The sequence below is a fragment of the Polyodon spathula genome, chromosome 3, assembly GCF_017654505.1.
Source record: "Polyodon spathula isolate WHYD16114869_AA chromosome 3, ASM1765450v1, whole genome shotgun sequence".
In the NCBI taxonomy this organism is placed as follows: Eukaryota; Metazoa; Chordata; class Actinopteri; order Acipenseriformes; family Polyodontidae; genus Polyodon; species Polyodon spathula.
Genome location: NC_054536.1, coordinates 20,692,587 through 20,718,793, shown reverse-complemented (window position 1 = coordinate 20,718,793; position 26,207 = coordinate 20,692,587). Strand labels below are relative to the sequence as shown.

General features: G+C 40.0%; 2 protein-coding genes across 3 annotated transcripts; both read left to right on the top strand.

The window, feature by feature from the left end:
* The first annotated feature begins 255 nt into the window (after window positions 1-255).
* jmjd4 (jumonji domain containing 4) lies at window positions 256-9,517 on the top strand. 2 transcript variants are annotated; one of them, XM_041244654.1, is made up of 7 exons: window positions 256-345; window positions 509-810; window positions 1,207-1,372; window positions 1,471-1,596; window positions 6,422-6,689; window positions 8,457-8,603; window positions 9,027-9,517. In XM_041244654.1, exons 2-7 carry the CDS (start codon window positions 555-557, stop codon window positions 9,336-9,338), a joined length of 1,275 nt encoding a protein of 424 aa, XP_041100588.1. In that variant the 5' UTR covers window positions 256-345; window positions 509-554; the 3' UTR covers window positions 9,339-9,517. The 2 variants fall into 2 exon arrangements, with proteins under 2 accessions (XP_041100588.1, XP_041100589.1); XM_041244655.1 differs by having other exon boundaries at window positions 256-810; window positions 6,458-6,689.
* Window positions 9,518-14,132: 4,615 nt separating this feature from the next.
* LOC121312836 (cathelicidin-1-like) lies at window positions 14,133-18,433 on the top strand. Its single transcript, XM_041244653.1, has 4 exons — window positions 14,133-14,348; window positions 15,099-15,215; window positions 17,600-17,701; window positions 18,234-18,433. The coding sequence occupies exons 1-4, from the start codon at window positions 14,175-14,177 to the stop codon at window positions 18,327-18,329; spliced, it is 489 nt and encodes a 162-aa protein (XP_041100587.1). The 5' UTR covers window positions 14,133-14,174; the 3' UTR covers window positions 18,330-18,433.
* The last annotated feature ends 7,774 nt before the right edge of the window (window positions 18,434-26,207 follow it).

The following is a 26,207-nucleotide window of genomic DNA, read 5'->3' as shown; positions in this document are numbered from 1 at the left end:
CATTAATTTGTGTCCCCCACATATTGTGGAAGGTGACGTGCGCCTTCCTAAGCACTGTACTGTGTATGAATAATAAAAACTATAAAAAAACAAATATAGTATTAGCTTATTATAGTTAATTTATTTAAAATGTACAACACATTTAAAGAGTGTCTACAACGTGTTTTGGAGCAAGTCCGTCTAAACTAGCGTCCTAGTATTTTTTATTTTTTTTTTTTTACTATTTTTATTTTATGGCAAGTGTTCAAACGGGCAGTAAAAATAAAGTTGATGCAACAGCAGACTTCATGTGATGTGTGCTAAGAATAAACGTCAGAGTGCGACGTATTCTGCCAACATTTTCAGGTATGCATGAAAATGAAAAACTTAAATAACATTAAACGTAAATATAATTTTTGATTACGTCACATAGTGGTATTGTGCATTTGGTAGCATTAATAGAACAATCATAAGAGCGGAGAGAAATAAACACCTAACAAGGTACTGTATTTCAATGTTAAACCTGTAGATTTTCATTCACTGCTGCTTAACTACAAAACAGATGTACATGTGACATGGACAGAGAGACTTTTCAAACGTGCTGCAGTCTTGTCAAGAACCACAGACCATGCTATGAGAAATTATGTTCCTCTAATCTTATTAACTATATAGAGAAAAAAGATTTCAGTTATTCCAAGTTTTTTGAAAAATATGTGCTTCCAAATTACCCATGTGTGTTTTCGGGACGCTACACGGAGGACTGGAACAGTAGGAAGCGCTGGGTCACACAAGAAGGAAAACCAAATTTTCAACGATTGCTCCAGGATTTTGGTAAGACATTATTTTGTAGCAGTGTTATATAAACTGCAGTTTAACATTCATTGGAGTTTCCTCCCTAAGAGTGCTCAAACACGTCGTGCACACAGTGCATGGCTGAGGCAAAATACAGTAAGTAATACTGTAGCATTGATCTTCTACTGTGCCTCACCGGTCACTATGATGACTGCCATTGTTAAAGCTAAGGTCAGGAATTTGTGGTGGCCAGGTTGGCATTCAACCACTGATGGGTAAATTTCCAGGGAGCAAGCCATCCACCCAGTGCGATTACCTGGTGCTGAATAATTTGTCAGGCAACAAGACACAAACCTATCCAAATTGAACACAAAACATACAGACTGTATCACAGTTCTTTTAAACATAATGTGTGTCTTTATATGTATATATTAGGAGATGCATTAGTTCCTGTGGCAAACTGCAATGCGAAGGAGTACAATGCCAATCCAAAGAAGATTATCCCTTTTAAGGAATACATTGCTTATTGGAAAGATTACATCCAGAACGGGCATTCGTCTCCCAAGGGTTGTTTGTACCTGAAGGACTGGCACCTACACAGGTAAAGCATGTGTTAACAAACTCCTGCATCACACCCACTCTGCTAAAGACCATGTCCTTGGCTCAAAAGGAGAATAATCGTCTGTCTTTTTCATACAGGGAGTTCCCAAAACACAATGCTTACAGCACTCCTGTGTTTTTCACATCTGACTGGCTGAATGAATATTGGGATGCCATTGAGGTTGATGATTATCGATTTGTCTACATGGGACCTAAAGGCTCCTGGTAGGTCTTTCACTTAAGTCTATGTTGCAGAAAAAGGAGAAGTGAAAAAATCCTTCCCAACTGGTTTCACACATCAGCACTATTTTCACAACTCCCTTTATTTTAATTGTACTATTGAACTGTTATTGTCTAGTCTAATACATGCACATGGATTATGGAGTGGTTAGTATGTAGAAAACAGAAAGTACCGATTAGAGGAGAAACCTCAAAATGGAGCGAGGTAACCAGTGGTGTGCCACAGGGATCAGTATTAAGTCCTCTGCTATTCCTAATGTACATTAATGACTTAGATATTGGTATAGTAAGCAAACATGTTAAATTTGCAGATTTTACAAAAATAGGAGGAGCAGCAAACAGTGATGCAGCAGCAAAGGTCATCCAAAATGATCTAGACAAGATTCAAAACTGGGCAGACACATGGCAAGTGACATTTAATAGAGAAAAGTGTAAGGTACTGCTTGCAGGCAATAAAAGATTATAAATACCATATGGGAGTGTCACAAAGACGGCCAGAGTGGGTGGCGTCAGACCAGAGCCAGGAGATAAGCAACAGAGAAGTGGAGTTTGGTGGAACTGAGCGAATGGTCTCGCTCAGCATTTAATAAGTGAGCAGACAGGAAATAAAAAGGCTGCAACAGACAAAAACACTGCACTTTAGCCAAAATAAATAGACAAACAAAACGGACTACACAGACAAACATGGTGAGCTTCTATTTTTCTTACAATTATCAAAATTACCCCTGTCTCCAATCCCTTTCTCCACTCACCGAACACACAACCCCCGAGTATGTGAAAACATGCTGCTTTTATGCAGCTGTACCGAGACTCGACTGCTAATCAGTCATTCAGTTGGAGTCGCGGTACAACTGCACATGAATTAATAAAGTGCAATTCCCCGTGCTGACATGTTATTGCTTTTTACTTGCACGTGAAGTGCTGTGCAATCCTCATGCCTAAATATAAATATAGATTTTAAACACTTGTGTTACACAGACCCGTTTATTTCCCGTGTACCAATGACTATACACCAACATTAACACACGACATATAATACACACAGGGGCGGGCACTTTGCCACATATACACCCCCCCCCCCCCCCCCCCCCCCCCCCCCCCCTTGTGCAAAGCACACATGGCCTCAATGGCCACCTCCCCCCTTAAAATCCCCAAAGTCTCGCTCAAAGTCCTGGGCCAAGAACAGGGACTTTAAGGGGTTGATGGGCAGCAATGTTGCCAGTAGCAAGGCTGCTACTGGCCATGCTGTCAGCAAACGTGCTGACAGTGGGGCAAATCTCTCCTCCCGCTGTACCACTGGCAGCGGAAATGCTGCCAATGGTACGGCTGTCAGCAGATGTGCTGACAGCTCCCAGACTGACTCCTTCAGCCGGGGCAAGTCCAGCAGCGGAAAAGCTGCTGGGGTTGGTGGTCTCCAGACCTCCCCCAAGATCTCTGGCAGCAAAACTGCTGTGGGGGAAGGTGGTCTTCTGACCTCTCCCCCCTTTTTCATATCCGGCAGCTCCCTCTGGTGGGGCTCCGGCCACACTGACCCCTGTGGCCAAGCAGAGTTGACTGCAACCCCAGGCGATGCGGAGCGGCTGGCAACCCCAGGCGATGCGGAGCAACAGGCAACCCCAGGCGATGCGGAGCAACAGGCAACCCCAGGCGATGCCAGGCAGGCATTCTTGGGTGAAGCGAGGCAGGCATCCTTGGGCGAAGCGAGGCAGACATCCTTGGGCAAAGCGAGGCAGGGAGTCAGGGCAAGCTGGGATGCGGGCGTTGGCTCTCTTCTCATCCACTGCGGCCGGGCGGTTCTTCCCCGTGCTTCCCTCAGCAGCCTATGCAAGGGCTGCTGAGGAACGCCAGCATCTATTCCTGGTCCTTGTTTCTTTCCTCGTGATGGTGGGGGAAGTGATACCAGCAGGCATTCATCCTCTGCTGGTGGGGGAAGTGATACCAGCAGGCATTCATCCTCTGCTGGTGGGGGAAGTGATACCAGCAGACATTCATCCTCTGCTGGTGGAAAGGGACACAGCAGACATTCACCCTCTGCTGGTGGACGGGGACCCAGCAGGCTTTCACCCTCTGCTGGTGGAGGTGGCGGAGGCAGAGGCAGCTCCTGCTGCTCTGCTCCTGCCGGTGGAGGTGACGGAGGCAGACGCAGCTCCTGCTGCTCTGCTCCTGCCGGTGGATGTGGCGGAGGTGGGAGCAGCGTGTAGTCTACGCTTGTTACAGGGGACTGGTGCGGCTCTCCCTCACTTGCAGGGGACTGGTGCGGCTCTCCCTCCTCCTCTGGAGACAGCGGTGGGACCTCTCCCTCTGGCGCTGGAGACGGCAGCACCAGCTTCTCTTCCTCTGGCTCTGGAGGCAAAACCAACAGGCATTCTTCATCTGCTGGTGGAGACTTGGGCGGTGGACACTGTGCCTTCCTCTTCCCCTTTCCCCTTCTCTGCTTCCTCCTCACCTTCCTCTCCTGGGCCAGTTCCTCCTCTCCCTCTTGGTAGGGGCAGCGCACCACCGGGTGCCCGAACTCCCCACAGGTAAGGCACCAGCCTTGGCCCTCTAGACCACCGTGGAGGTCCTCCAGATCCTGGCAGCCATCTCTCCAGCTCCAGCCTTCCATGTCTTTATTTTTTTTTGTTGTTGTTTTTGTTTTGTTTTTTTTATGAATTTTCCACCCGCAGTATCCCTGGTCTGACGCTTGGAGGTGCTGTTGTCCCGGTTCTGACACCACGTGTGGCAAAGTGGCTGGTGAAGGGGAACAGGTGTAGAGGTGATGCAATGCAGGAGTGACAGGCAGACAACGATATCCAGTGAAAAAGTGATTTTATTTGTAATCCAGGTCTGGTGACCGTAAAGTAAGGTGTGCTTTAACTGTCTGGAGGTGAAGAACAGACAGTTAACAGGACAAACACAATAACGCACAACACGTATTCCTTTACACACACTGAGAGCTCCTTTCTCAATCCTTCTCTCCTTCATTTGGGTTAAACGATCAGAGAGAGAGAAGCAAAACCGGGCACCCAAGATGGCCTGTGCGGTGATGGTAAAGGACAACAGCGACAGAGATGAGGGTGCCACAGCTGTCAGGCAGACTGTGCCAGAGAGAGGGGAGAGATGCTGCTGGAGTCCTGGTTACCTGCACACCTGATGCAACCGCCCAATACTGTCAGCATCAAGGTGTCCAGCCGGCGGGGGACTACTGCTCTACCACCTTGCTTCTCTCCCCCCTCCAAAACATTGAGAGTGACCCGGAGGCGATGGTGGGCCGTATCGGCCAGGGTAGCACCTTGCCTTCTCAGTGGAGTCCACTGTAAAGTCCTGGTTGATACTGGTTCTTCCATTTCCATCTTGCGACCTGGAATCCTTCCCTCAAAGCTGTGGCAGACATCTGGAAGACTGGGCACCAACCCAGGTTTGCCTCCTCGCTGTCACTGGCCCAATCGCATCCATGCTTGGGCCAACAGTGCTTGGTGGTCCAGTTTAAGAACTGCACAATACAGCAGGAGTTCTAGCTGGCGGAGATACTTGATCATTGCCTCCTGGGCCTGGACCTCCTTGCAAAAGTGAGAGCTACCCTGGGCTTGGCTGGGGAAACAATGTGTGTTGGCTGGAACCAACTGCGACTGGCCCCAGGTCGGAAGAAGGAAGGAGGAGGGAGCTGTCACGCTGAGGCCACCTCGCGCCGTCAGCAGAAGAGGCAGGCTCATTGGACGCCGAGGGGCAGGACCTGGCAGATGACGGTGCATTAGTGACAGTGCCAACTGCAGCACTTTCACCGCCCCACACTCCAATTATAATCATAGAACAGGACTGCATGGCATCACTGGTTGTTCCAGGACCCAGATATGGTGGGAGAACTGTTGCAGTGGAAGGGGGGCTGGCATGCAAATAAAGTACAGATGATGCTGGAATTGGTAAATGTTTTAGGGAAAAGTGTTCCTGTCTTGTTAGTTAATTGTTGTACAGTTTCATGTTACGTTAAATCTGCAATGCCTGCTTGTTGGGGTTGGGAATTGATTGCTCTGTATGTGTGTGTGAGAGTGTGTGGATGGTGCTAGCTGTTAGCTGCCAATAAAAAAAAAAAGCATTCTATTAAAGAGGTTTGGTGTGTGCGTCTGTTACTGCCGTGCTCGCTACAGTATATTGGGTAAGATTTACTGGAATTATTTACTGTGTGTGTGTGTGTGTGTGTGTGTTTACAGTGCCTTGCAAAAGTATTCAGACCCCTGACCAATTCTCTCATATTACTGAATTACAAATGGTACACTGAAATTCCATTCTGTTTGATATTTTATTTTAAAACACTAAAACTCAGAATCAATTATTGTAAGGTGACATTGGTTTTATGTTGGGAAATATTTTTAAGAAAAATAAAAAACTGAAATATCTTGCTTGCATAAGTATTCAACCCCTGGAAGCTCCCAGTTTGCACCGATGAAAGAAATTGCCCTAACGAGGACACAGTTACCTTACCATTGGCCTCCACCTGTGAACTATTAAAGTTGCTGTCACATTTTCTGGATGAAAATACTGTGTCAAAAGGGAGAGACAGAAATGGAAGTTAGACTGGGAAGTTGTTTACAGTTTGAAGAACATCAGTACTGTATTTACAGTTGAACTGTTGCATGAATCACTAGTATAGGGACTTGGGGGACATGCTGTAGGAACGTTATATCCAAGGAGCGTTGTAATTTATTACTTAAAATATTTTTTATTATTATTATTCTCACAAACCTGGTATTCTTCATGCTGTCTATACCAATAAAAAAAGAGAGAACTGGAATTTAATCTCACGCTATCTCTGCTCGTATATTAATAAATACAGGACTCCCTTCCATGCTGATGTCTTCCACTCATACAGCTGGTCAGCCAACGTTTGTGGGAGAAAGAAGTGGCTACTATACCCCCCCGGCCAGGAGGATAACCTAAGAGACTGCCACGGAAACTTGGTTTATGATGTCACAGAATCCATCCTCCAAGACAAGAGGCAGTTCCCCAGATACGACAAGAGCTGCCAGCCCCTGGAGATCATACAGGAGGCAGGGGAGGTCATCTTTGTGCCCAGTGGGTGGCACCACCAGGTTTATAATCTGGTAATTACCAAATCATGGGTACACTGTATATGATTTCACGTGACGTGTATATAGCAAGGTGTAACAGCATTGCGGTTTAGGGGTAGTACTTCTCTACATTCAGTCTTGCCACTTGCACTTGGCAAACTCAATTTAGATTTTCCTTTTTCTTTAATATTTGTGTCCTTCACTCAATCATACGGCTTTCATTCACTCATTCAAATGGTAATGTGTTAAGTCGGTTTCGATGAAGTGCTGATCAGAAAGCCACACAGACAGGGTGTTCAAATGCGGTTCACTATCCACATGTCTAGGTTGTTGTTCTTGGCCACTAAACAGTCTAGACCAAATGAATCAGGCGTCACCCTTTATGAGTGTGATTTAAATCATATAAATATTTTATTTTATTTTCTCAGTGTGTGAAACTGCCTCAGTCCGGTTGAGAAAGTAGTTAATTTAGAAAGAATAACATAATACTGTTGCTAGCAATGTGGTGGAGAAACTACTGTAAAGAGAAATTTGACCGTTTACTTTCAATCAGTCTTGCGCATCATCGACGCAATACAGGAGCAATAATAAAAAAAATATGTGTATATATATTTGGCACTTAAAACAGTTGAGCTGTAGCCTTTACTGTTTCTGTCCCATTCGTAGTGGTTGCACTGTAGATTGATCGAATTTTAGTGTGGACTGATGTGTTAAGTTTGTGTGATGAGGCAGCAGCCGGTGATCCCCCTCTTTTTAGAATGTCACCAGCCAATCAGAGTGTGCTTTCAAAGATGTATAGTATTGTCAAATGAGGACAAAAAAATCCAACAAGGACCATAGCATGGAAGCCCTTCACAGACTTTCAAATCATTAAACAATAGCTACCATTGGCGATACACAGCAAATTTGTCAGATTTCCCCAGTGGAGCTAGACCCAGTCCTGGCCAATTTTAAACAGTGTGTCTGTAGCAGGGCAGTAGGAAAGCCCTGCTTAAATGTATTGTGTTGTTTATTTTTAGAACGGGGTCTCTCCCTCCACGCCTGTGTCGTGTTATTTTGTGTTTGTATTATGATTTATTTATTGTATTTATTTATATATGACGGCAAAGCGCCACGTGTTATTGTTTTTGTTTAAGTGTGTTCTGGCAGAGGCGAGGGAGCAGCTAGTCCTCTGCCCTGGAGTAATTAAATAAACACGTGCAGATTGTGGCCGAGGGGTAATAGAATAATTACTAGCTAGTTAAACCCCTCGGCCACGGTATAAAAAGCCTGTTACGCTCTCGGTTCCGGGTGGGTGTACAGAGGAGAGTATGAGAGCGAGAGGAGAAAGCTAAACTTAAAAAGAAAGATATAGGAACAGTGAAGGCGATCGCCCAGCCTGACCTGTATTTGTATTTCTGTGTTTGTGATTTGCTTTATTTTTGCTCTGTGAGCAGTGTTTATGTTTTAAAAAATATTTTATTTATTTTTGTAGTAAAATAAACGGCAGTGCAAAAGACGCAACGTGCAGTACCTGTGTGCTTCCTCATTCTGGCCTGACGTCTCCACTTAGCCATTTCCTGTCACAGTGTCCATAAGAAAGATGCCTATGGAAACGTAATTCTCTCAGAGGCATAGTAGGTAGTATTGATGGATATTGTGCTTGACGTAACTATGAGTTTTGCATTTTCCATGGAAATGGGCCAAACTTTTCCGGAACACCGGACGCACTTTTCAGCCGAAATCACGTACTAATAAGGAACTGTTTGAACTGTTTAAGCGGGAAAAACCTTCTGATACTGCTTTTTGATTATTGTTTAGGAGGATACTATATCTATTAACCATAACTGGGTTAACAGCTGTAACGTGGACACTATGTGGCAATACCTGCAGAGGGAACTGGCTGCAGTACAGAGTGAGATTAGTGAGTGGAGAGATTCAATGGACAACTGGCACCAACACTGTCAGGTAAGGTGCCACCAAGCTTGGATAGTGATATTTATTATGGTATGTATCAAACAGAAATATACCATAATAAACATCAAATAGTGTCACTGTCTTGGGAAGGCTTTGGAAAAAAAAAAAAAAAAAAAAAACAGGTTAATCTATTGTTACTCTAAAATTTTCTGACTGTACCCCTTTTAATATTTTATCGATTACAAACAGTGAAACCATATAGCCCAAGATCTAAAATTATATTTTGTCTTGCTAATTTTTTTATTGTATAGGCCTACTGTAGCTGTTGTATATTGGTCCTAATTCATTTTTTTAATAGTGACCAATGTATGATTGATGTGGTGAACTGAACATGCAGGTATTGTCGTATGAAGTGTTATGGACTTACTAAAAAGCAAAATTGTATTTCAAATACTTTATTTTTGTGAATCACAGATTATGATGAAGTCTTGCACCGGCATTGATTACAAGGAGTTCTACATGTTCTTGAACATCATCTCCAAGAATCGCATCTCTTTCCTGCAGTCGTTCGGAGGTGATACTGGTTCAAGCAGGATCCAGCACCCTCATGATCTGTCCACCCTGGGTCCTCACCACGCAGTCTTTGATTTAAACAAGGTGGCCCAGGTGCTAGAGTGTGTGCTCAGTAATGAGGAATTTAAAAAACTAGACCCAGATTCACTATCTCCGCGACCCGAAGACCTGCTGCAGAAAATTAAAGAAGCTACAGAAAAAACACCATTGTGACTGCTCCTGTTACTTTGGTAATTACATACTGTAATAGAAACTAAGTCTAATTCTGGGTTTAGTAGTTTGAAGCATGAACATTACGAATCTAGAATACTTAAAAGCCCCTGAATTAAATTCAATATAAAGTTTATTTCAATATACTGGTATTGTATTGTAACTTCAATTCAGACTTTTTTCCTTTAAAAAAAAAAAAAAAGAAAAGAAAATGTTATATTTTAATTTCATCGTATTTGCAAAATATATTTTATTTTGGCTTACAAAAACTAAAAAACCTAAATGAATTTTGTTCACGTTCATATATATATAGTATATATATATATATATATATATATAAAGGAAATAAAATTACTGAAGCACTGCAGTGACTTTGACAGTGGTTTAATCCATTATGGCAATTTAAGCCTTGATCGTTGGTAAAGCTGTCATTTAATACAACTTCTGATATTGTATTTGTGTTACAATAAAACTTTGGCAGTCCAGCCATTTTATTTGGCATTGAAAAATGTCTATCATTGAAATGTCTTATCATTTGAAAACAACCAATTACTGTAAATTGTATTATGAAATGTTCCAGTTCATTTGTTTTTAACATGAGTCACAAAACATCTGCTGTTAACACATCAATGAAACATGTAACCTATTGCACACAGAAACCCTAAGTGCAAGTTCCTGCTTATCTCTGTTGACATTTACCTTGGCTTTCGATAGGATTTTGTTTTTTTGAGTCGGTAAATTAGATGATTCCTGTCTGACATTATTGCAAGCTTTAAGACAGGAACATTATAGTCGTGTAACAGGACAGCACACTAGCTGAAGTATAGACATTGCTAAGATATAGTGAGTAGCAAAAACTTAGCCAAAGATTTTTATTTTATTTTTTTTGTAAATGTGTTGACAATACGTTAATAAAGCCCCTTAATTTAAAGGTACACATGTAGAATACTAATGAGGATTTCAGTAATTGAAATGAGCAGGTACCATAAATGTCCAGAAAATGCATAATTTAGAGAATAGTTTGAGTGATTTATTAATATACTATAAAAACAAAAGTTTGTTACTTTGTTTTAGACTCTACCAGTTTAATCGCAAAGAAAATGGGTCACAATTTCTAATGAAGTTTACATTTTTCATAGTAAAGGATATCTTAATGGGTAAGAACAGTTTTTGATACAGTAGAGTCAAGGTCACCATTTTGTATGATAGTGTCACAAAGACGGCCGGAGTGGGTGGCGTCAGACCAGAAGCATGAAATAAACAGAGAGGTGGAGTTTGGTTTCTGTTAATAAACAGAACAGAAAATAAACATTGGTAACAATACAAAAAAGAGGACAGATGAAATGAAATGATGATGGTGCTTGCTTGCGCCCGTTTATTGTAAAATAAAACAGTTTAAACAGACAGAAAAACAGGACACGGCATTTTACACCAAAACAAATAGACATAAACAAAAACGGTCTATACTTAACAAAACACGGTGCACGGACAGACACACTAGCAAACACGGTGAGCAGATAAATACAAGTATCGTGCTGGTCCCACCAGCATGCGATAGCAATTGATATTTTAACTCTCCTACTCTCCTGTTCTCCACTCCCCGAACACCCAACCGCGAGTGGGTGAAAACATGTTGTTTTTATGCAGCTGTACCAAGACTTGACTGCTAATCAATCATTCAATTGGAGTCTCGGTACAACTGCACGTGACTAAAGTGTAATTCCCTGTGCTCACATATTATTACTTTTTACTTGCACATGAAGTGCTGTGCAATCCTTGTGCCTAAATACAAATATACATTTTAAACACTCGTGTTACACAGACCCGTTTATATCCCGTGTACCAATGACTATACACCAACATTAAACACACAACATAACAGAAAATATACAAATATACTTGGGCGAAGAGTGGCAGGCATCCTTGGGCGAATCTTGGCAGGCATCCTTGGGCGAAGCGAGGCAGGCATCCTTGGGTGAAGCGTGGCAGGCATCCTTGGGCGAAGCGAGGCAGGCATCCTTGGGCGAAGCGAGGCAGGGAGTCAGGACAAGTTGATGTGCTGGCCCTCTTCATAGCCGCTGCGGCCGGGCCATTTTCCCCCGTGCTCCCCTCAGCAGACTATGTAGTGACTGCTGAGGAATGCCAGCATCAAGTCCTGGTACTCTTTCTTGTACAGGGAGAAGCAGCTCCTGCTCCTCTCCCCCTGATGGTGATGGAGGCAGAGGCAGCTCCAGCTCCTCTCCTCGTGAGGGTGGGGGAAGTGATACCAGCAGGCATTCATCTTCTGCTGGTGGGGAAAGTGATACCAGCAGGCATTCATCCTGTGCTGATGGACAGGGACCCAGCAGGTGTTCACCCTCTGCTGGTGGGGGAAGTGATACCAGCAGGCATTCGCCCTCTGCTGGTGGGGACAGGGATACCAGCAGGCATTCACCCTCTGCTGGTGGACAGGGACCCAGCAGGCATTCACCCTCTGCTGGTGGACGGGGACCCAGCAGGCATTCACCCTCTGCTGGTGGACAGGGACGTAGCAGGCATTCACCCTCTGCTGGTTCACCCTCTGCTGGTGGACAGGGACGCAGCAGGCATTCACCCTCTGCTGGTGCAGGAGGCAGGGACAGCTCCTGCTGCTCTGCACATGCCGGTGGAGGTGGCGGAGGCAGAGGCAGCTCCTGCTGCTCTGCACCTGCCGGTGGAGGTGGCGGAGGCATGTAGTCTCCTTGCGGTGGAGATGGGAGCGACGTGTAGTCTACCCTTGTTACAGGGGACTGGTGCGGCTCTCCCTCACTTGCAGGGGACTGGTGCGGCTCTCCCTCACTTGCAGGGGACTGATGCGGCTCTGGAGATAGCGGTGGGACCTCTGCCTTCCTCTTCCCCTTTCCCCTTCTCTGCCACCTCCTCATCTTCCTCTCCTGCACCAGTTCCTCCTCTCCTTCCTGGTAGGGGCAGCGCACCACCAGGTGCCCGAACTCCCCACAGGCAAGGCACCAGCCCTTGTCCTCCAGACAACCGAGGAACTCCTCCAGGTCCTGGCAGCCATCTCTCTAGTCCCAGCCTTCCGTGTTTTATTTTTATTTATTTATTTTTGTTGCTGTTGTGTCGTCAGACCAGAAGCAGGAAATAAACGGAGAGTTAGAGTTTGGTTGAGTTGAGCGAATGTTTTCTCTCAGCATTTAATAAATAAACAGAACAGAAAATAAACATTGGTAACAACACAAAAAACAGTAAGGATAAAATGAAATGATGATGGCGCTTGCTTGCGCCCGTTTATTGTAAAATAAAACAGTTTAAACAGACAGAAAAACAGGACACAGCACTTTACGCCAAAACAAATAGACATAAACAAAAACAGACTATACTTAACCAAACACGGTGCACAGACAGACACACTAACAAACACGGTGAGCAGATAAATACAAGTATCGTGCTGGTCCCACCAGCACGCAATAGCAATTGATATTTTAACTCACCTACTCTCTCTCCCGTTCTCCACTCACCAAGCACCCAACCGTGAGTGGGTGAAAACATGTTGTTTTTATGGAGCTGTACCAAGACTCGACTGCTAATCAATCATTCAATTGGAGTCTCAGTACAACTGCACGTGAATTAATAAAGTGCAATTCCCCGTGCTCACATATTATTACTTTTTACTTGCACGTGAAGTGCTGTGCAATCCTCATGCCTAAATACAAATATACATTTTAAACACTCGTGTTACACAGACCCATTTATATCCCGTGTACCAATGACTATTCACCAACATTAAACACACAACATAACAGAAAATATACACAGGGGCGGGCACTTCGTCACAGACAGGCATTGCTGAAGTTTATATTTTGAACATATAACTCACATTTAAAGCTGAATATTTGTTTTAATACATTACAATCAAGGCTACAAATGATATAGTATATTGATCACCACTGTGTGCTTCCTCAGTAAAATACTGTGGTGTCCTACTGCGATATATCAGATACATGATGTGTAAAAAAAAGTCAGTGATACGTGAAATGCGTTTTTCAAAACAAGCGCTGATTTTGTGTCTCAATTAACAAAAATATGACTAAACAAACAGAAATACTCCTTGCGGAAGTGAAACCTTCATGCAGGTGTGGCTGTTTGTTATTGCGTCGCCTCTCGAACGGCCATCATGCATTTTGTGTCGTCACACTGGGTCAAAGTGTGTCGACCCACGTTCTGTGGTGGGTCAACGCGGGTATGATCCAGGTACGGGGTTTCACATTTTACAGGACCCGGGTAGCATTTTTTATATCAATACATTTTTATGTAAATTATTTGACAAAATTAGTGATATCAAAAATAGAATTGTAATTATATTTGACACCCCGCTCACGAACAGTTTGTACACTTTCAGAAAGTGATGATAATTAAAAAATAAAATGCCCCTAATTCAATGGTGTAGTACTCAACACATCAATGTATAAAATATTAAACCATAACATTATACAGTAACCCAATCTGTTACATTGATTATGCATTATTTAGGATATCAATATATTACTACATGTACAATATAAGATATGTAAGTGTTCTTTATTTATTATGATTTAATAATTTTAAAAAAACTTCACAGCTTGGGTAAAACAAAGCTTTCTTCATAACCCTTCAAGGTGCGCATATGAATTTTTGCTAGAAATCTGCCCAACCTTCCCGCAAAAGAGCTTGTAATGAGTTACTTAAAGTAAATAACATTCTTCTGCAAGCTTTCCCGTTAGCCAGTTGCTCAACCTTGGGAATTCGGTCACTATAGTATAAAATGCAGTTTCTCCGGGGCTAGATCCACAGTCTCAGCTCAGTTAATGATTCACTGACAGTATGAAGAGCTACTTGAAAACTATGTTGCTGGTCGGACTGGCATCCCTGCTTTTAGTAGCCCAGGCAGAAATAGCTTTGACCTCGGCGGATGCCCTCTCTGCTGCCATAGAGTTCTACAACAGGGCTTCTGAGCATGACAACGGATTCAAACAAGCAAGTCTGCTGCAGAGCCTGGTGAGTAAGATTTATAATAATAATAATAATAATAATAATAATAATAATAATAATAAATGATAAGTGCTATGAAACTTGTTCTTGTTTCTAAGCTGGCAAGGAGGAATTGATTGATGCCTGATGATCAGAGCAGGTTAAATGCTTTTACCCATTCCCGAGTAGCCTATATTATGCAGTCTATTTTACATTTAAGTTAATGTTGCAGCGATTTCCTTGGTGTCGTTGAGTTCACAATACCAACAATACAATGTCCTAAGGCTCCTTAAAGCCGTTCTAAAAGTGGCAAGTGTAAACAGGGTATAGCGACCTCGGCCAAAAAATTAATTATGCATGTTTTTTTTAATTAGCTTTTATTTTTATTTTTGGTGTTTTGTGTGTTATTGAGGAATATTTAAGCGATGTAGAGTTTAATTCAACAATAATGAGTAAATACCCACATGAGTGTATTCAAGCCTGGTCCCATTTCCTTCCTCAGTGAAAACTAAAACTAGAGCCAGAATGTATTTGTGCATTGGTGACAACCTGGCCATGAGGGTACAATTTGATTTGTTATAGAATTAATATAAAATAGGTAAATGTGTATTGAGTGCATATAAGTAATGGGATAAACATGGAGAACATGAGAAAAAAAAACTGAATTGCATTCACTCAATCTTCAGACAGCAGATCAAAATATAACATTGTATGTTAACCAAGACTAAATAACATTCAAAGAGTAAAAACAAATTGTAAACATTTATTCTTCCTTAGAGAACCGTAGAGGATGGATCCAGTGAGCATTACAAGCTGAAGTTCAACCTTCAGGAGACAGTCTGCCTAAAATCAGAGAACTACAAAAAGCCTAATTGCACCTTCATGGAGAACGGAGTGAGTACTGTGTAGCCTGATGAGGAAGGATGGGTGCAAACTGGTGCAAACTGTTAATATATATATATATAATTATATATATATAGTGATATTATAGTATCTATATATTATCTTTATCTATCTATCTATATATATATATTAATATATCTATATTATATAGAGAGAGAGAGAGAGAGAGAGAGAGAGAGAGAGAGAATAATAATAATAGGCTTCAGTGAGTTATAAGAAAATAATTCCATCTAGGGTTTATATGACGTCATAACATATGAAACCATTTGTCAGTGAAGCCCATCTAATATTTTTTTTATAATACATGGATATTAGTATCTGTAATAAAAAAGACAATAAATGGGTGTTAAAGTTCAAATTGCAACTGAATTTAATGAATAATAATAACATAAATTAAGTCAATATCAACAATCTTAAATATAATTTTCTTTTTGATAATTCAGTAACGGTGAATTAAGCTGGGTAGCTAATGAACTGCAAAAAATAACGTATTTTTAAGGAAAATGTGTTTCAATTGGGTATGCTTTTCTCTTTTTTTTGCTGTCAAAGTAGAAGATTATTTGGTTTGCTTGCTTGCTTTGATGTTTGGTGGAGGGTGATTGTAAATGTTCACAGAGACAGATTTGTTAGAAATGCCTAAAAACCACCAATTGTGGGTGTTGTCAAGCAATTGAAAATAACACATTTTGTGTTTGAACGTGATCTCGGGGTGCACAGAGGTCAAAATGGGTCAAAGGTCAAGTATAATCTTAGAGACGAAAATCCCATTTTTAAGTCACTACTGTGCTATTATGCCTTTTTTTAAAATGCAAATGTAGTCTCTCTCTCTCTCTCTCTCTCTCTCTCTCTATCTATCTATCTATCTATCTATATATATATATATATATATATATATATATATATATATATATATATATGGATGAAGGGTATATTTGCATCCTGAGCCATTTGAAGAAAAAGGCATAATACCAGAGTATTGATGTCAAAAAGTGATAATTCCTCAAGAGGAAAATATACTGGAACTTTGACCCATTCAACTCATCGAGACCATCACTTTCAATTCAAACACAAAATGTATAGTTTTCAGTCACTCAACAATCCCCACAGTACAGAAATGTTCATTAGTGATCAACAAAATGTTGATGGGAAATTAAAATAAGGTAAGCAATCATCCAAATAAAGCTGAAACACTAATGGATAATGACATAGAACATCTCTACAACATTGAAGCACTACTTAAAAAAAAAAAAAAAAAAACAGCTGTATTTCTGAACCTTGTGTTCTTTAATATTAGCATCACAAGGCTATCAATGTATTATAAAAAATAATAAATGGGCCTCTTCAGTGAGTTACAGGAAAACAATTCCATCTCGGGTTTCTGTGACAGTTTATAAATTACTGGACCTTTGGTCGCGTAATTTATGATGTCACAGAAACCCTAGATTAAATTAATTTCCTGTAACTCACTGAAACCTATCTATTTTTACTTTCGTGATGCTGTTTATGGTCAATAGTTTTTTTTTTTTTTTTTTTTTACTACAAACTCCCTCAAATAACGTCATCACACTAAACGTCCTTCCTCTTTACACAACAAAGCAAAATGGCGAGCAACAGATAATTAATTACAAAAAATACTACAAAACAAAAATGCTGCAAACACTAAAATCATCATAAAAACCTTAATTTCAGTGTTTTCTGACTTCCTAAAATTCATACAAATCCAACTTGACTATGTAAGTAAATCCAATGTTCACAAACTCAACAGACTCCTCCATGAATTCTGTGCTGCAGTGAGAACGTCAGACAGACAGCTCTATGTCAAAAAAAAAACTTTAATAACTCTGTGCTATGGACTTCAAAAGCATTACTTTCTGGACTGATTCATGAAACATATGTGGACTGCAGACCTTGGCATATAGTGGGAAACTAAAGGTCCCTTGGGAAGAACTGTAGTTACCTCCGGCTTTGGGCATTATAGTTCCCTATAGGTAACTATAGTTCTTCCATCGGGGGCCATAGTTTCCCACTATATGCCTCCTCTCCAGTCCATATTTATCATTCATATATATGAATGGTAAATATGGACTGGAAGGCATCCCCTTCTGTGGCACTGTTTAATCAAATCTTGACATAAAGTACAATACAATGATTAATCCCAATAATTTGTTTTGCAATTGCTGAGTTTTTCATTTAAAACTCATAAATCACTCTAAATGTTGCCTTAGAACAGGGAATAATTACAATAATGTGTGTGTGTGGGTGTGTGTGTTTGTATTTTTTTTTTTATTGAATTCAGCCCTACGTTTCATAAACTCACTGCTATTATGGGATGTAAACTTCATATTGATTTGTTTTGTGTTTTTCACCCTTTGTAGCTGCTGTTAAAGTGTTCAGCATTAGTTTCTGTTCTGAAGGAATCCTCAGGTGTTGCCAACATTGCAGTGACCTGTGACACAAGCATCCCTGACAAGCAAGAGGTGTGTCTTTCAGTCCACCTGTCTGTCTATAGGACCTATTTACTTCAGAAGTCATAGAATCTGAGTAAAACTAATTTTGCTGAATGCATTTGTATTTGTTTTTAAATAGGTTACTACTGTTTATACAATCTAATCGTTAACACAACATGAAGAGTATTTATTATATTAGTAAAGTGGTTATTAAATGTTATTAAACAAAATATTTCCGTTATTCTCTTATGATATTGCAGTTATTATGAGTGGTTCTAGGCTCTGTTGCTCCAATACTGAATTGTTATACTTTAAAGGGCTTGGAACTTGCTTTGAGCATCACTAGAGAGACCATGAGTAATTGCACTGAACAGTCTTCCTCATGCCATTGAAACAACTTGACAAAATAACCTTTTTAACTATTACCAGCCCCATTGACTGTACTGCACACACACACACACACACACACACACACATACACACACACACATATATAGCAAACATTTAACTCTTTTAAGTCTACAGCTTTTATGTCTTTTAATGGGTCTCCTTGTATTTTCAGGAGGCACGAGTGAAGAGAGGCGTCAATGGAACTAGGGGGCGAGGGGGTGGCCGTCCAGGTGGTAGATCTTCCATTGGCAAACCTGACAAGCACTGAACAGTCTTCCTCATGCCATTGAAACAACTTGACAAAATAACCGTTTTAACTATTACCAGCCCCATTGACTGTACTGCACACACACACACACACACACACACACACATATATATATATATATATATATATATATATATATATATATATATATATATATATATATATATATATATATATATATATATATATGTTTGTTAAATTGAGAAAATTCTACAGATTTTAAAATCAGAAAATTACTCCTTGTAACATTCAGGAGGCACGTGCTAGTTTGGACTGACAAGTCAAGAGCATTCTCGAGGACTAGATCTCGAACTAGAGGGTATGGAACAATTAGAACAATTAAAACATTTTTGTTCACAGTGTATATATATATATATAATATATATATATATATAATATATGCATATATATATATATATTATAAGTATATATATATCCTGAGACTTGCAGGAACTGAAAGTGCATTTTTCAAGTTTCTGACGGCTGCCTGTAAGACTCGGAATCAGACTTGGACTTCGGGCTTCGTGTTACTCAGAGATATTAACGAAAGTCCTTTTTTATTTTCTATTACACAACAAATTCTATTAATACATCGAATCCCAGCTCAGCCACTGACTCATTGTGTGACCCTGAGCAAGTCACTTAACCTCCTTGTGCTCCGTCTTTCCGGTGAGACGTTCTTGTAAGTGGCTCTGCAGCTGATGCATAGTTCACACACCCTAGTCTTGTATCTTGTAAAGCGTTTTGTGATGTTGGTCCACTATGAAAAGCGCTATATAAAAATAAAAGATTATTATTATTATTATTATTATTATTATTATATTATATTATTAAAAAGATTATATAAGTTATAACAATACGTTTAGAGTTTCTAATTTAAATCAGAAAGTTGCTGTGTGATTAAATATTCTGCGCTTTGCTTATTTATTATAAAAAAAAACCCTCCTGATTATGTATTTTCAAAAGTTGGCAGGTATGCATTGGGCACAATGAAATTAGCAGCAAAGGAATATAAACCACCACGCTTCAGAACACATACTGACAACAACTAATTTTTAAATAGTCTTTAGTGCTGCAGTCAACAGTCAATTTCTGTTATTTTTTGTTGAATGCATTTTCTGTGAAACAGATTACCATAAACTTTTAAAGCTTTCCCAAAAAAAAATGCTTTCTCTTCATTCACTGTTTATCGTAAATGCCAAATAATTTCTCTTTGCTTGTTATGAAGGCTACTTTTAAAATGTCTTACTGTGTACTCTACTGTATTTAGTTTTATATTGCAGTAGTTTTAATCTGAAATTGTGCAGAAACAGCATAACATGCTTTCATCTATGATTTAAATGGACTACGCAGACTGTTCCCATGTCAGCATTCAATGTTTTTTCAGTACCATATTGCCAATAAAGCTCTGGAAATACACATGGTTCTTTGTTAATGTTAATTTCATTACAAATAAAATAAGTATTGAATTAAACTCTTAAATTTGTTTGGTTTCATGTTCTGAACCACCTTGTTCCATGTCAGACACAACACCCACTCACAGCCTGTAAACCTGTAAAGCGATGATTTGACACTTGGCATATATCATCAGCATCCAAACCCGCATCAAGTTTGCGAAGCAAAAGTTTCTGCGATAAATTTTAATGTCAAAATGGCTGCAACAAATCTTATCAAAATGCGCCCTTAACAGCAAACTGCTGATATTTGAACACCGTTTGACCAACAAACTCCAAACATGGTAGTTATTGTCCCAGTAACAATGGAAAACAAATATGTCAAAATGGTTATGTTTTATAAAACAAGATGGCCGCCAGGTGTATGTTTACATCTGAAATTTAAAACTGCCTCAGTTGACAAATGGTTTACTTGACTAACTCAAAACTTCACAAACATCATCCTTGACACTGTAGCAATACAACTGACTGTTAAGAAACTCGCGTTAAACAAGATGGCTGCCTGACGCATTTTTGAAAAAAAAAACTTTAAAAATCTTCTTCTGTGGAACAGTTGAAGTTGCTGATTTTAAACTTGGCACATTGAGAACTAAACACAAAAACTAAACTGAACTAAACTTAGACGGGTACTGATACTGGGGTTTGGGAGCCGTAAAACTGCCTGGCAGTTCTAGTTATTATTATTATTATTATTATTATTATTATTATTATTATTATTAATTACTACAGTTTTTTTGTATGCCTTGCTACTGGGCTGCATACTATTTATGTACATTAACTCTATTGAAATTTGATTGTATGTTTTCATTTGTACATTATTTTTACCATGTGCAGTGAATTCTTTGTTTGCCTGGGAACCCTTTGAACTTATTTTCTCTATTACACTCTTACTAATGGTGGGAATAAAAATGACTTCATGTAGATGTAGACTGTACAATGTATAAGCACATGTACTGTATTGTAGTCCTAAACTGTTGGGGTTTGAATGTGTAGTGAGAGGAGCACTTGATTTAGTCAATCGACTTATTTTATTTCTACTTTTTGAAAGATTTCAAAAGTAAAAATAAAAATCTTTCTTATATAATTAAAAAAAAAAAAAAATAGAATAATCATTTGATAATTTTCTAAAATGTCCCTGTGCTTGGTAGTGTGACAAAATTACTTCTGGCAGTGCAGCGCATCCCATTCTTATTAGAGATGCAACGGTTAAGATTTTCCCTTTACCAAAACCACCAGATGTATAAAATTCCAAACGGAACTATACCGACAAAAGAAACATTTTTTTTTTTTTTTTTTTGTACAATAAAAAAACTCAGCATTCTCTACATGTCGATGGTTCGTGTTAGCATCCCTTAATACTTTTACTATGGTAACTGTGATGGGTTGTACCTGCACTACCATAACTGAGGGGTGTTAGGACCATAGTGAGTGGTCAGGATGGGAGGTCAGGAGTCAAATGGACGCCAGTTTTTAAACAATTGGAGAGCTGCAGTTAGTTAAGCTGCAGTCACAGATGTATATGAAGAGAGCCTGTAGGCAGAATTTATTTATTTTTTCTCAGTGAAGGCAGTAGGCCCAGCCTGAATGGAAGACGTTTGTAAAGCAGTAGACACTACCAGGAAAATGTTTGGATGTATGGTGTGGGTTTTGAAGAACAGAAACTTAAAAGACAAAAGAAAGGTATTTGCAAGATGTGTGTTTGGTTTTACAGAGTAAAAGGAGTTAGCCTTCCCTACCTTAGGTTTGTATAAAGTAAAACGCATGTTAGTGCTACAAGGGATCTAGGATTCTGTTTGTTGTTTTTTGTTTTTGTTTCATTGTAAATAATAAAAGTATGAAAACTGCCCTAAAATATAAACACTGACTCTGAGACTTTCTTGGCGCACCCACACAAAAGAGGTGATAGAGCCCCGGGTCAGAGGGGCTTCATGCCCTCAGTGGTGATAACCACAGCTTCATACCAGTTTGTCTGAGTGTTCAGGTTTCTTACTGAAAGGTGATGGTACTCATAACAAAAAAAAAAAAAAAGAACTTTCCCTATTTTTTGGGATCCTGAGTGCGGGCCTGAGTTCTATCATATAATGCATTTCGAAATCCATGAGCTGCGGTTCTGCTCAAGCATGTTTTGTCACTTACAACCAACCATGGTGACAATCGCCATACCAAGAAAATACAGTAACCCGACTGCGTGGGACCAGAGTAAGGGTGGATGTGTAAAAAGTCGGATGAATGAATCCTGTTTTAAATACCATTATACACAGCTGTAACAATTACTATATTAACACAATTATTGTTTTGAGATTCATCTTTTATGCAAAATGAGATTCAATGTTGCTCGGCTCTTACGAGCTTGCCGTTCCCTTCGCCCCAGGTCCCTTTTTATACTCAATCATTTTTCAATTTAGCATTCGATCAATCCTCTCTGCCAGGCTGTGTTAACATGCCAAGTTAAAATCCAAGAATCAAACCCTGCAATCTTCACATTCACATGTAGCTTGTCAACCACGGCTCTACCAGAAATCACTCAGTTGATTTAAAATACACCTGAGCTAGTTAGCTGCATACTCCCCTGTAAAAACTCCCATTCTAGTGTATTTATTTAAATGTATTTATGCAATTAGTTTCAAATCTTACTTTCTGAAAAAGTAATTTCTGGTGTTCAACTAAAAATGTACTTCAGGGAAGAGAATTAGCGCTGTGGTGGTAGTTGAGGTTCAATGTAACAAAAGACTGTGATATTGAGAACAGCAGAGTAGTACAGGCTGAGACAAGAATCATTTGATTGGAAGGACTAACTGTTGGTGGACTTGTCCCTGCACCACAGCCAAGCTTTAGGCACCAAAACAGCTGCAGCCAAGTAAACCTTTAGATAACCCAGGAGAATGATCATGATTACTCATACATAGGCTTATTTCCTCTGTGTTTACTGTCATTTCACACTATTGCAAAACACTGCTAGACCCCAGGATCTCTGAGCAACAGACAAGCACTCTGTGATCTACAGTGGCTTGTGAAAGTATTGACCCCCCTTGGCATTTCTCCTATTTTGTTGCCTTACAACCTGGAATTAAAATTGTTTTTCTGGGGGTTTGTATCATTTGATTCACACAACATGCCTACTTTGAAGATGCAAAATATTTTTTATTGTGAAACAAACAAGAAATAAGACAAAAAAACCCCAGAAAACTTGAGCGTGCATAAGTATTCACTCCCCCAAAGTCAATACTTTGTAGAGCCACCTTTTGCAGCAATCACAGCTGCAAGTCTCTTGGGGTATGTATCTATAAGCTTGGCACATCTAGCCACTGGGATTTTTGCCCATTCTTCAAGGCAAAACTGCTCCATCTCCTTCAAGTTGGATGGGTTCCGCTGGTGTACAGCAATCTTGAAGTCATACCACAGATTCTCAATTGGATTGAGGTCTGGGCTTTGACTAGGCCATTCCAAGACATTTAAATGTTTCCCCTTAAACCACTCGAGTGTTGCTTTAGCAGTATGCTTAGGGTCATTGTCCTGTTGGAAGGTGAACCTCCGTCCCAGTCTCAAATCTCTGGAAGACTGAAACAGGTTTCCCTCAAGAATGTCCCTGTATTTAGCGCCATCCATCATTCCTTCAATTCTGACCAGTTTCCCAGTCCCTGCCAATGAAAAACATCCCCACAGCATGATGCTGCCACCATCATGCTTCACTGTGGGGATGGTGTTCTCGGGGTGATGAGAGGTGTTGGGTTTGTGCCAGACATAGCGTTTTCCTTGATGGCCAAAAGGCTCAATTTTAGTCTCATCTGACCAGAGTACCTTCTTCCATATGTTTGGGGAGTCTCCCTCATGCCTTTTGGCGAACACCAAATGAGTTTGCTTATTTCTTTCTTTAAGAAATGGCTTTTTTCTGGCCACTCTTCCATAAAGCCCAGCTCTGTGGAATGTACGGCTTAAAGTGATCCTATGGACAGACTCCAATCTCCGCTGTGGAGCTTTGCAGCTCCTTCAGGGTTATCTTTGGTCTCTTTGTTGCCTCTCTGATTAATGCCCTCCTTGCCTGGTCCGTGAGTTTTGGTGGGCGGCGCTCTCTTGCCAGGTTTGTTGTGGTGCCATATTCTTTCCATTTTTTAATAATGGCTTTAATGGTGCTCCGTGGGATGTTCAAAGTTTCGGATATTTTTTTATAACCCAACTCTGATCTGTACTTCTCCACAACTTTGTCCCTGACCTGTTTGGAGAGCTCCTTGGTCTTCATGGTGCCGCTTGCTTGGTGGTGCCCCTTGCTTAGTGGTGTTGCAGACTCTGGGGCCTTTCAGAACAGGTGTATATATACTGACATCATGTGACAGATCATGTGACACTTAGATTGCACACAGGTGGGCTTTGTTTGGACTTCAACTAATTATGTGACTTCTGAAGGTAACTGGTTGCACCAGATCTTATTTAGAGGCTTAATAGCAAAGGGGGTGAATACATATGCACGCACCACTTTTCCGTTATTTATTTTTTAGAATTTTTTTAAACAAGCTATTTTTTTCATTTCACTTCACCAATTTGGACTATTTTGTGTATGTCCATTACATGAAATCCAAATAAAAATCCCTTTTAATTCCAGGTTGTAAGGCAAAAAAATAGGAAAAATGCCAAGGGGGAGTCAATACTTTCGCAAGCCACTGTAAACAACCCATTCCACTACTGATGTAACGTTGATAGATTTTGTACCATAAAGTTGTTTCCTTTTTACTTATTCTTTATTCACTATTCCATAAGGAAATAAGTCATATTTCCAGGATCAGTGTTCCAGGAAAACGCTTATATCTGAGGCTCAAAAAGACCCAAATAGATTTAGCAGGACCTTTACCTAAAACTAGCAAAGGAAACAAAAATACATACTTCAGTTTTCTTTTTTTTTTTTTTTTTTTTTTTAATAGGTGGGCTTTCCCAATGAAGAGGGGAAAAGCATGATTACTGCCCAAGTTTGACTTCACGGGAATTCCCTGTCAGTAATGTAATCATGCTTTTACAACTCCTGAGTGTGGAACAAAATATTTCACATTCTATACCACCCACTATCCTTAGGGCTGGTGGAAAGAAGAAACAGGCAAACTGACCAATTAAGAGTTAGACATATAAGATACATTGATTGTAGGAAATATAAATGCTATTGCAGATCATTTCATGAAGCTAAACTGTGAAGGATTTAACAAAGATTAATAATGCTATGCAGAAAAGCAATTCAAGAAAACCTTCACCTGCTGAATATGATGGTATGTAAAAGAATCTGCAAAATGCAATACTACAGTAACTTACACGTTTCTGCAATATCACAAAACTGTCTCCAATTAACTTTGACTTCACAGACAAACCTTTTAAGAGTGAAAATAAACTAGAAGGCATTGTGGATTTATAGCAGATATTGATAAATTGCTTTATAACAAAGATAGTTTTAAAACATAATATTAAATAGGGTATATCAGATATAGAATTAGTGAACAATAGTGCAGGAGAAACTTATAACTGTTTAGTAAAATATATATTGTGGGGAATGTTTTAAAAAAGGGCTTATTGATTCAACAAAATTGAAAAAAAATGAACTAATGAAGGTCATGTTTGTTGAGGACTCCATATTGAGAAACACAGCAAGTTCAGTTCGTAGTTTGGACCCCCTTACTACAACAGTGTGCTGCCTTCCAGAAGCCTCTGTCATGCACATCACTGACAATGTGAACAGGCTCCTAGAACAAACAGGAGATGACCCGGTAGTAGTCGTCCACATCGGTACAAACAACATTGGAAGAGACGGACCAAAATCCCTGTAAAACAAATTCAGAGAGCTAGGAAGAAAATAAAAAAACAAGACCAAAACTGTGGCATTTTCTGCGATACTGCCGGCACTATGCAAAGGACCATATAGACAGCTGGAAATAATTAATCTAAACGCTTGGCTGAAGACGTGGTGAACACTGGAAGGCTTCACCTATCTTGATCATTCGACCACATTCTACAAGAACGATTATCTGTACAGATGGGGCGGACTGCATTTAAAATTCTAGAACTTGAAGCTACTGCACTAACAGGTAACTATGATGTGATAGGTGTTACAGAAACTTAGTTGTCTGAGAATGATGGGGACGAATATAATATTTGTGGGTATACACTGTATAGCAAAGACAGGCGGGACAGAAGAGGTGGAGAGGTGGCATTATACACAAGAAACAGTCTTGAAGCCCAGTTGTTAAACCTAGACAAAGAAAATAAAGCCAAATCAATATGGGTCAGAATAACGGACAAAAATTAAAAGGGCATAATAATAGGAGCATGCTATAGACCGCCAGATTCAGACTGCGAGCAAAATAATCTGTTATACAATGACATTAGAAATGCGTGTAGCAAAGGAGAAGCCATACTAATGGGGGATTTCAACTTCCCCCACATAAAATGG

Coding starts and splice junctions, on each gene's coding strand:
- LOC121312836 (XM_041244653.1), top strand. CDS start 14,175: ATGAAGAGCTACTTGAAAACTATGTTGCTGGTCGGACTGGCATCCCTG. Junction 14,349..15,098: donor CAAGTCTGCTGCAGAGCCTG/GTGAGTAAGATT, acceptor ATTCTTCCTTAG/AGAACCGTAGAGGATGGATC. Junction 15,216..17,599: donor GCACCTTCATGGAGAACGGA/GTGAGTACTGTG, acceptor CACCCTTTGTAG/CTGCTGTTAAAGTGTTCAGC.
- jmjd4 (XM_041244654.1), top strand. CDS start 555: ATGGACAGAGAGACTTTTCAAACGTGCTGCAGTCTTGTCAAGAACCAC. Junction 811..1,206: donor ACGATTGCTCCAGGATTTTG/GTAAGACATTAT, acceptor TGTATATATTAG/GAGATGCATTAGTTCCTGTG. Junction 1,597..6,421: donor ATGGGACCTAAAGGCTCCTG/GTAGGTCTTTCA, acceptor TAATAAATACAG/GACTCCCTTCCATGCTGATG.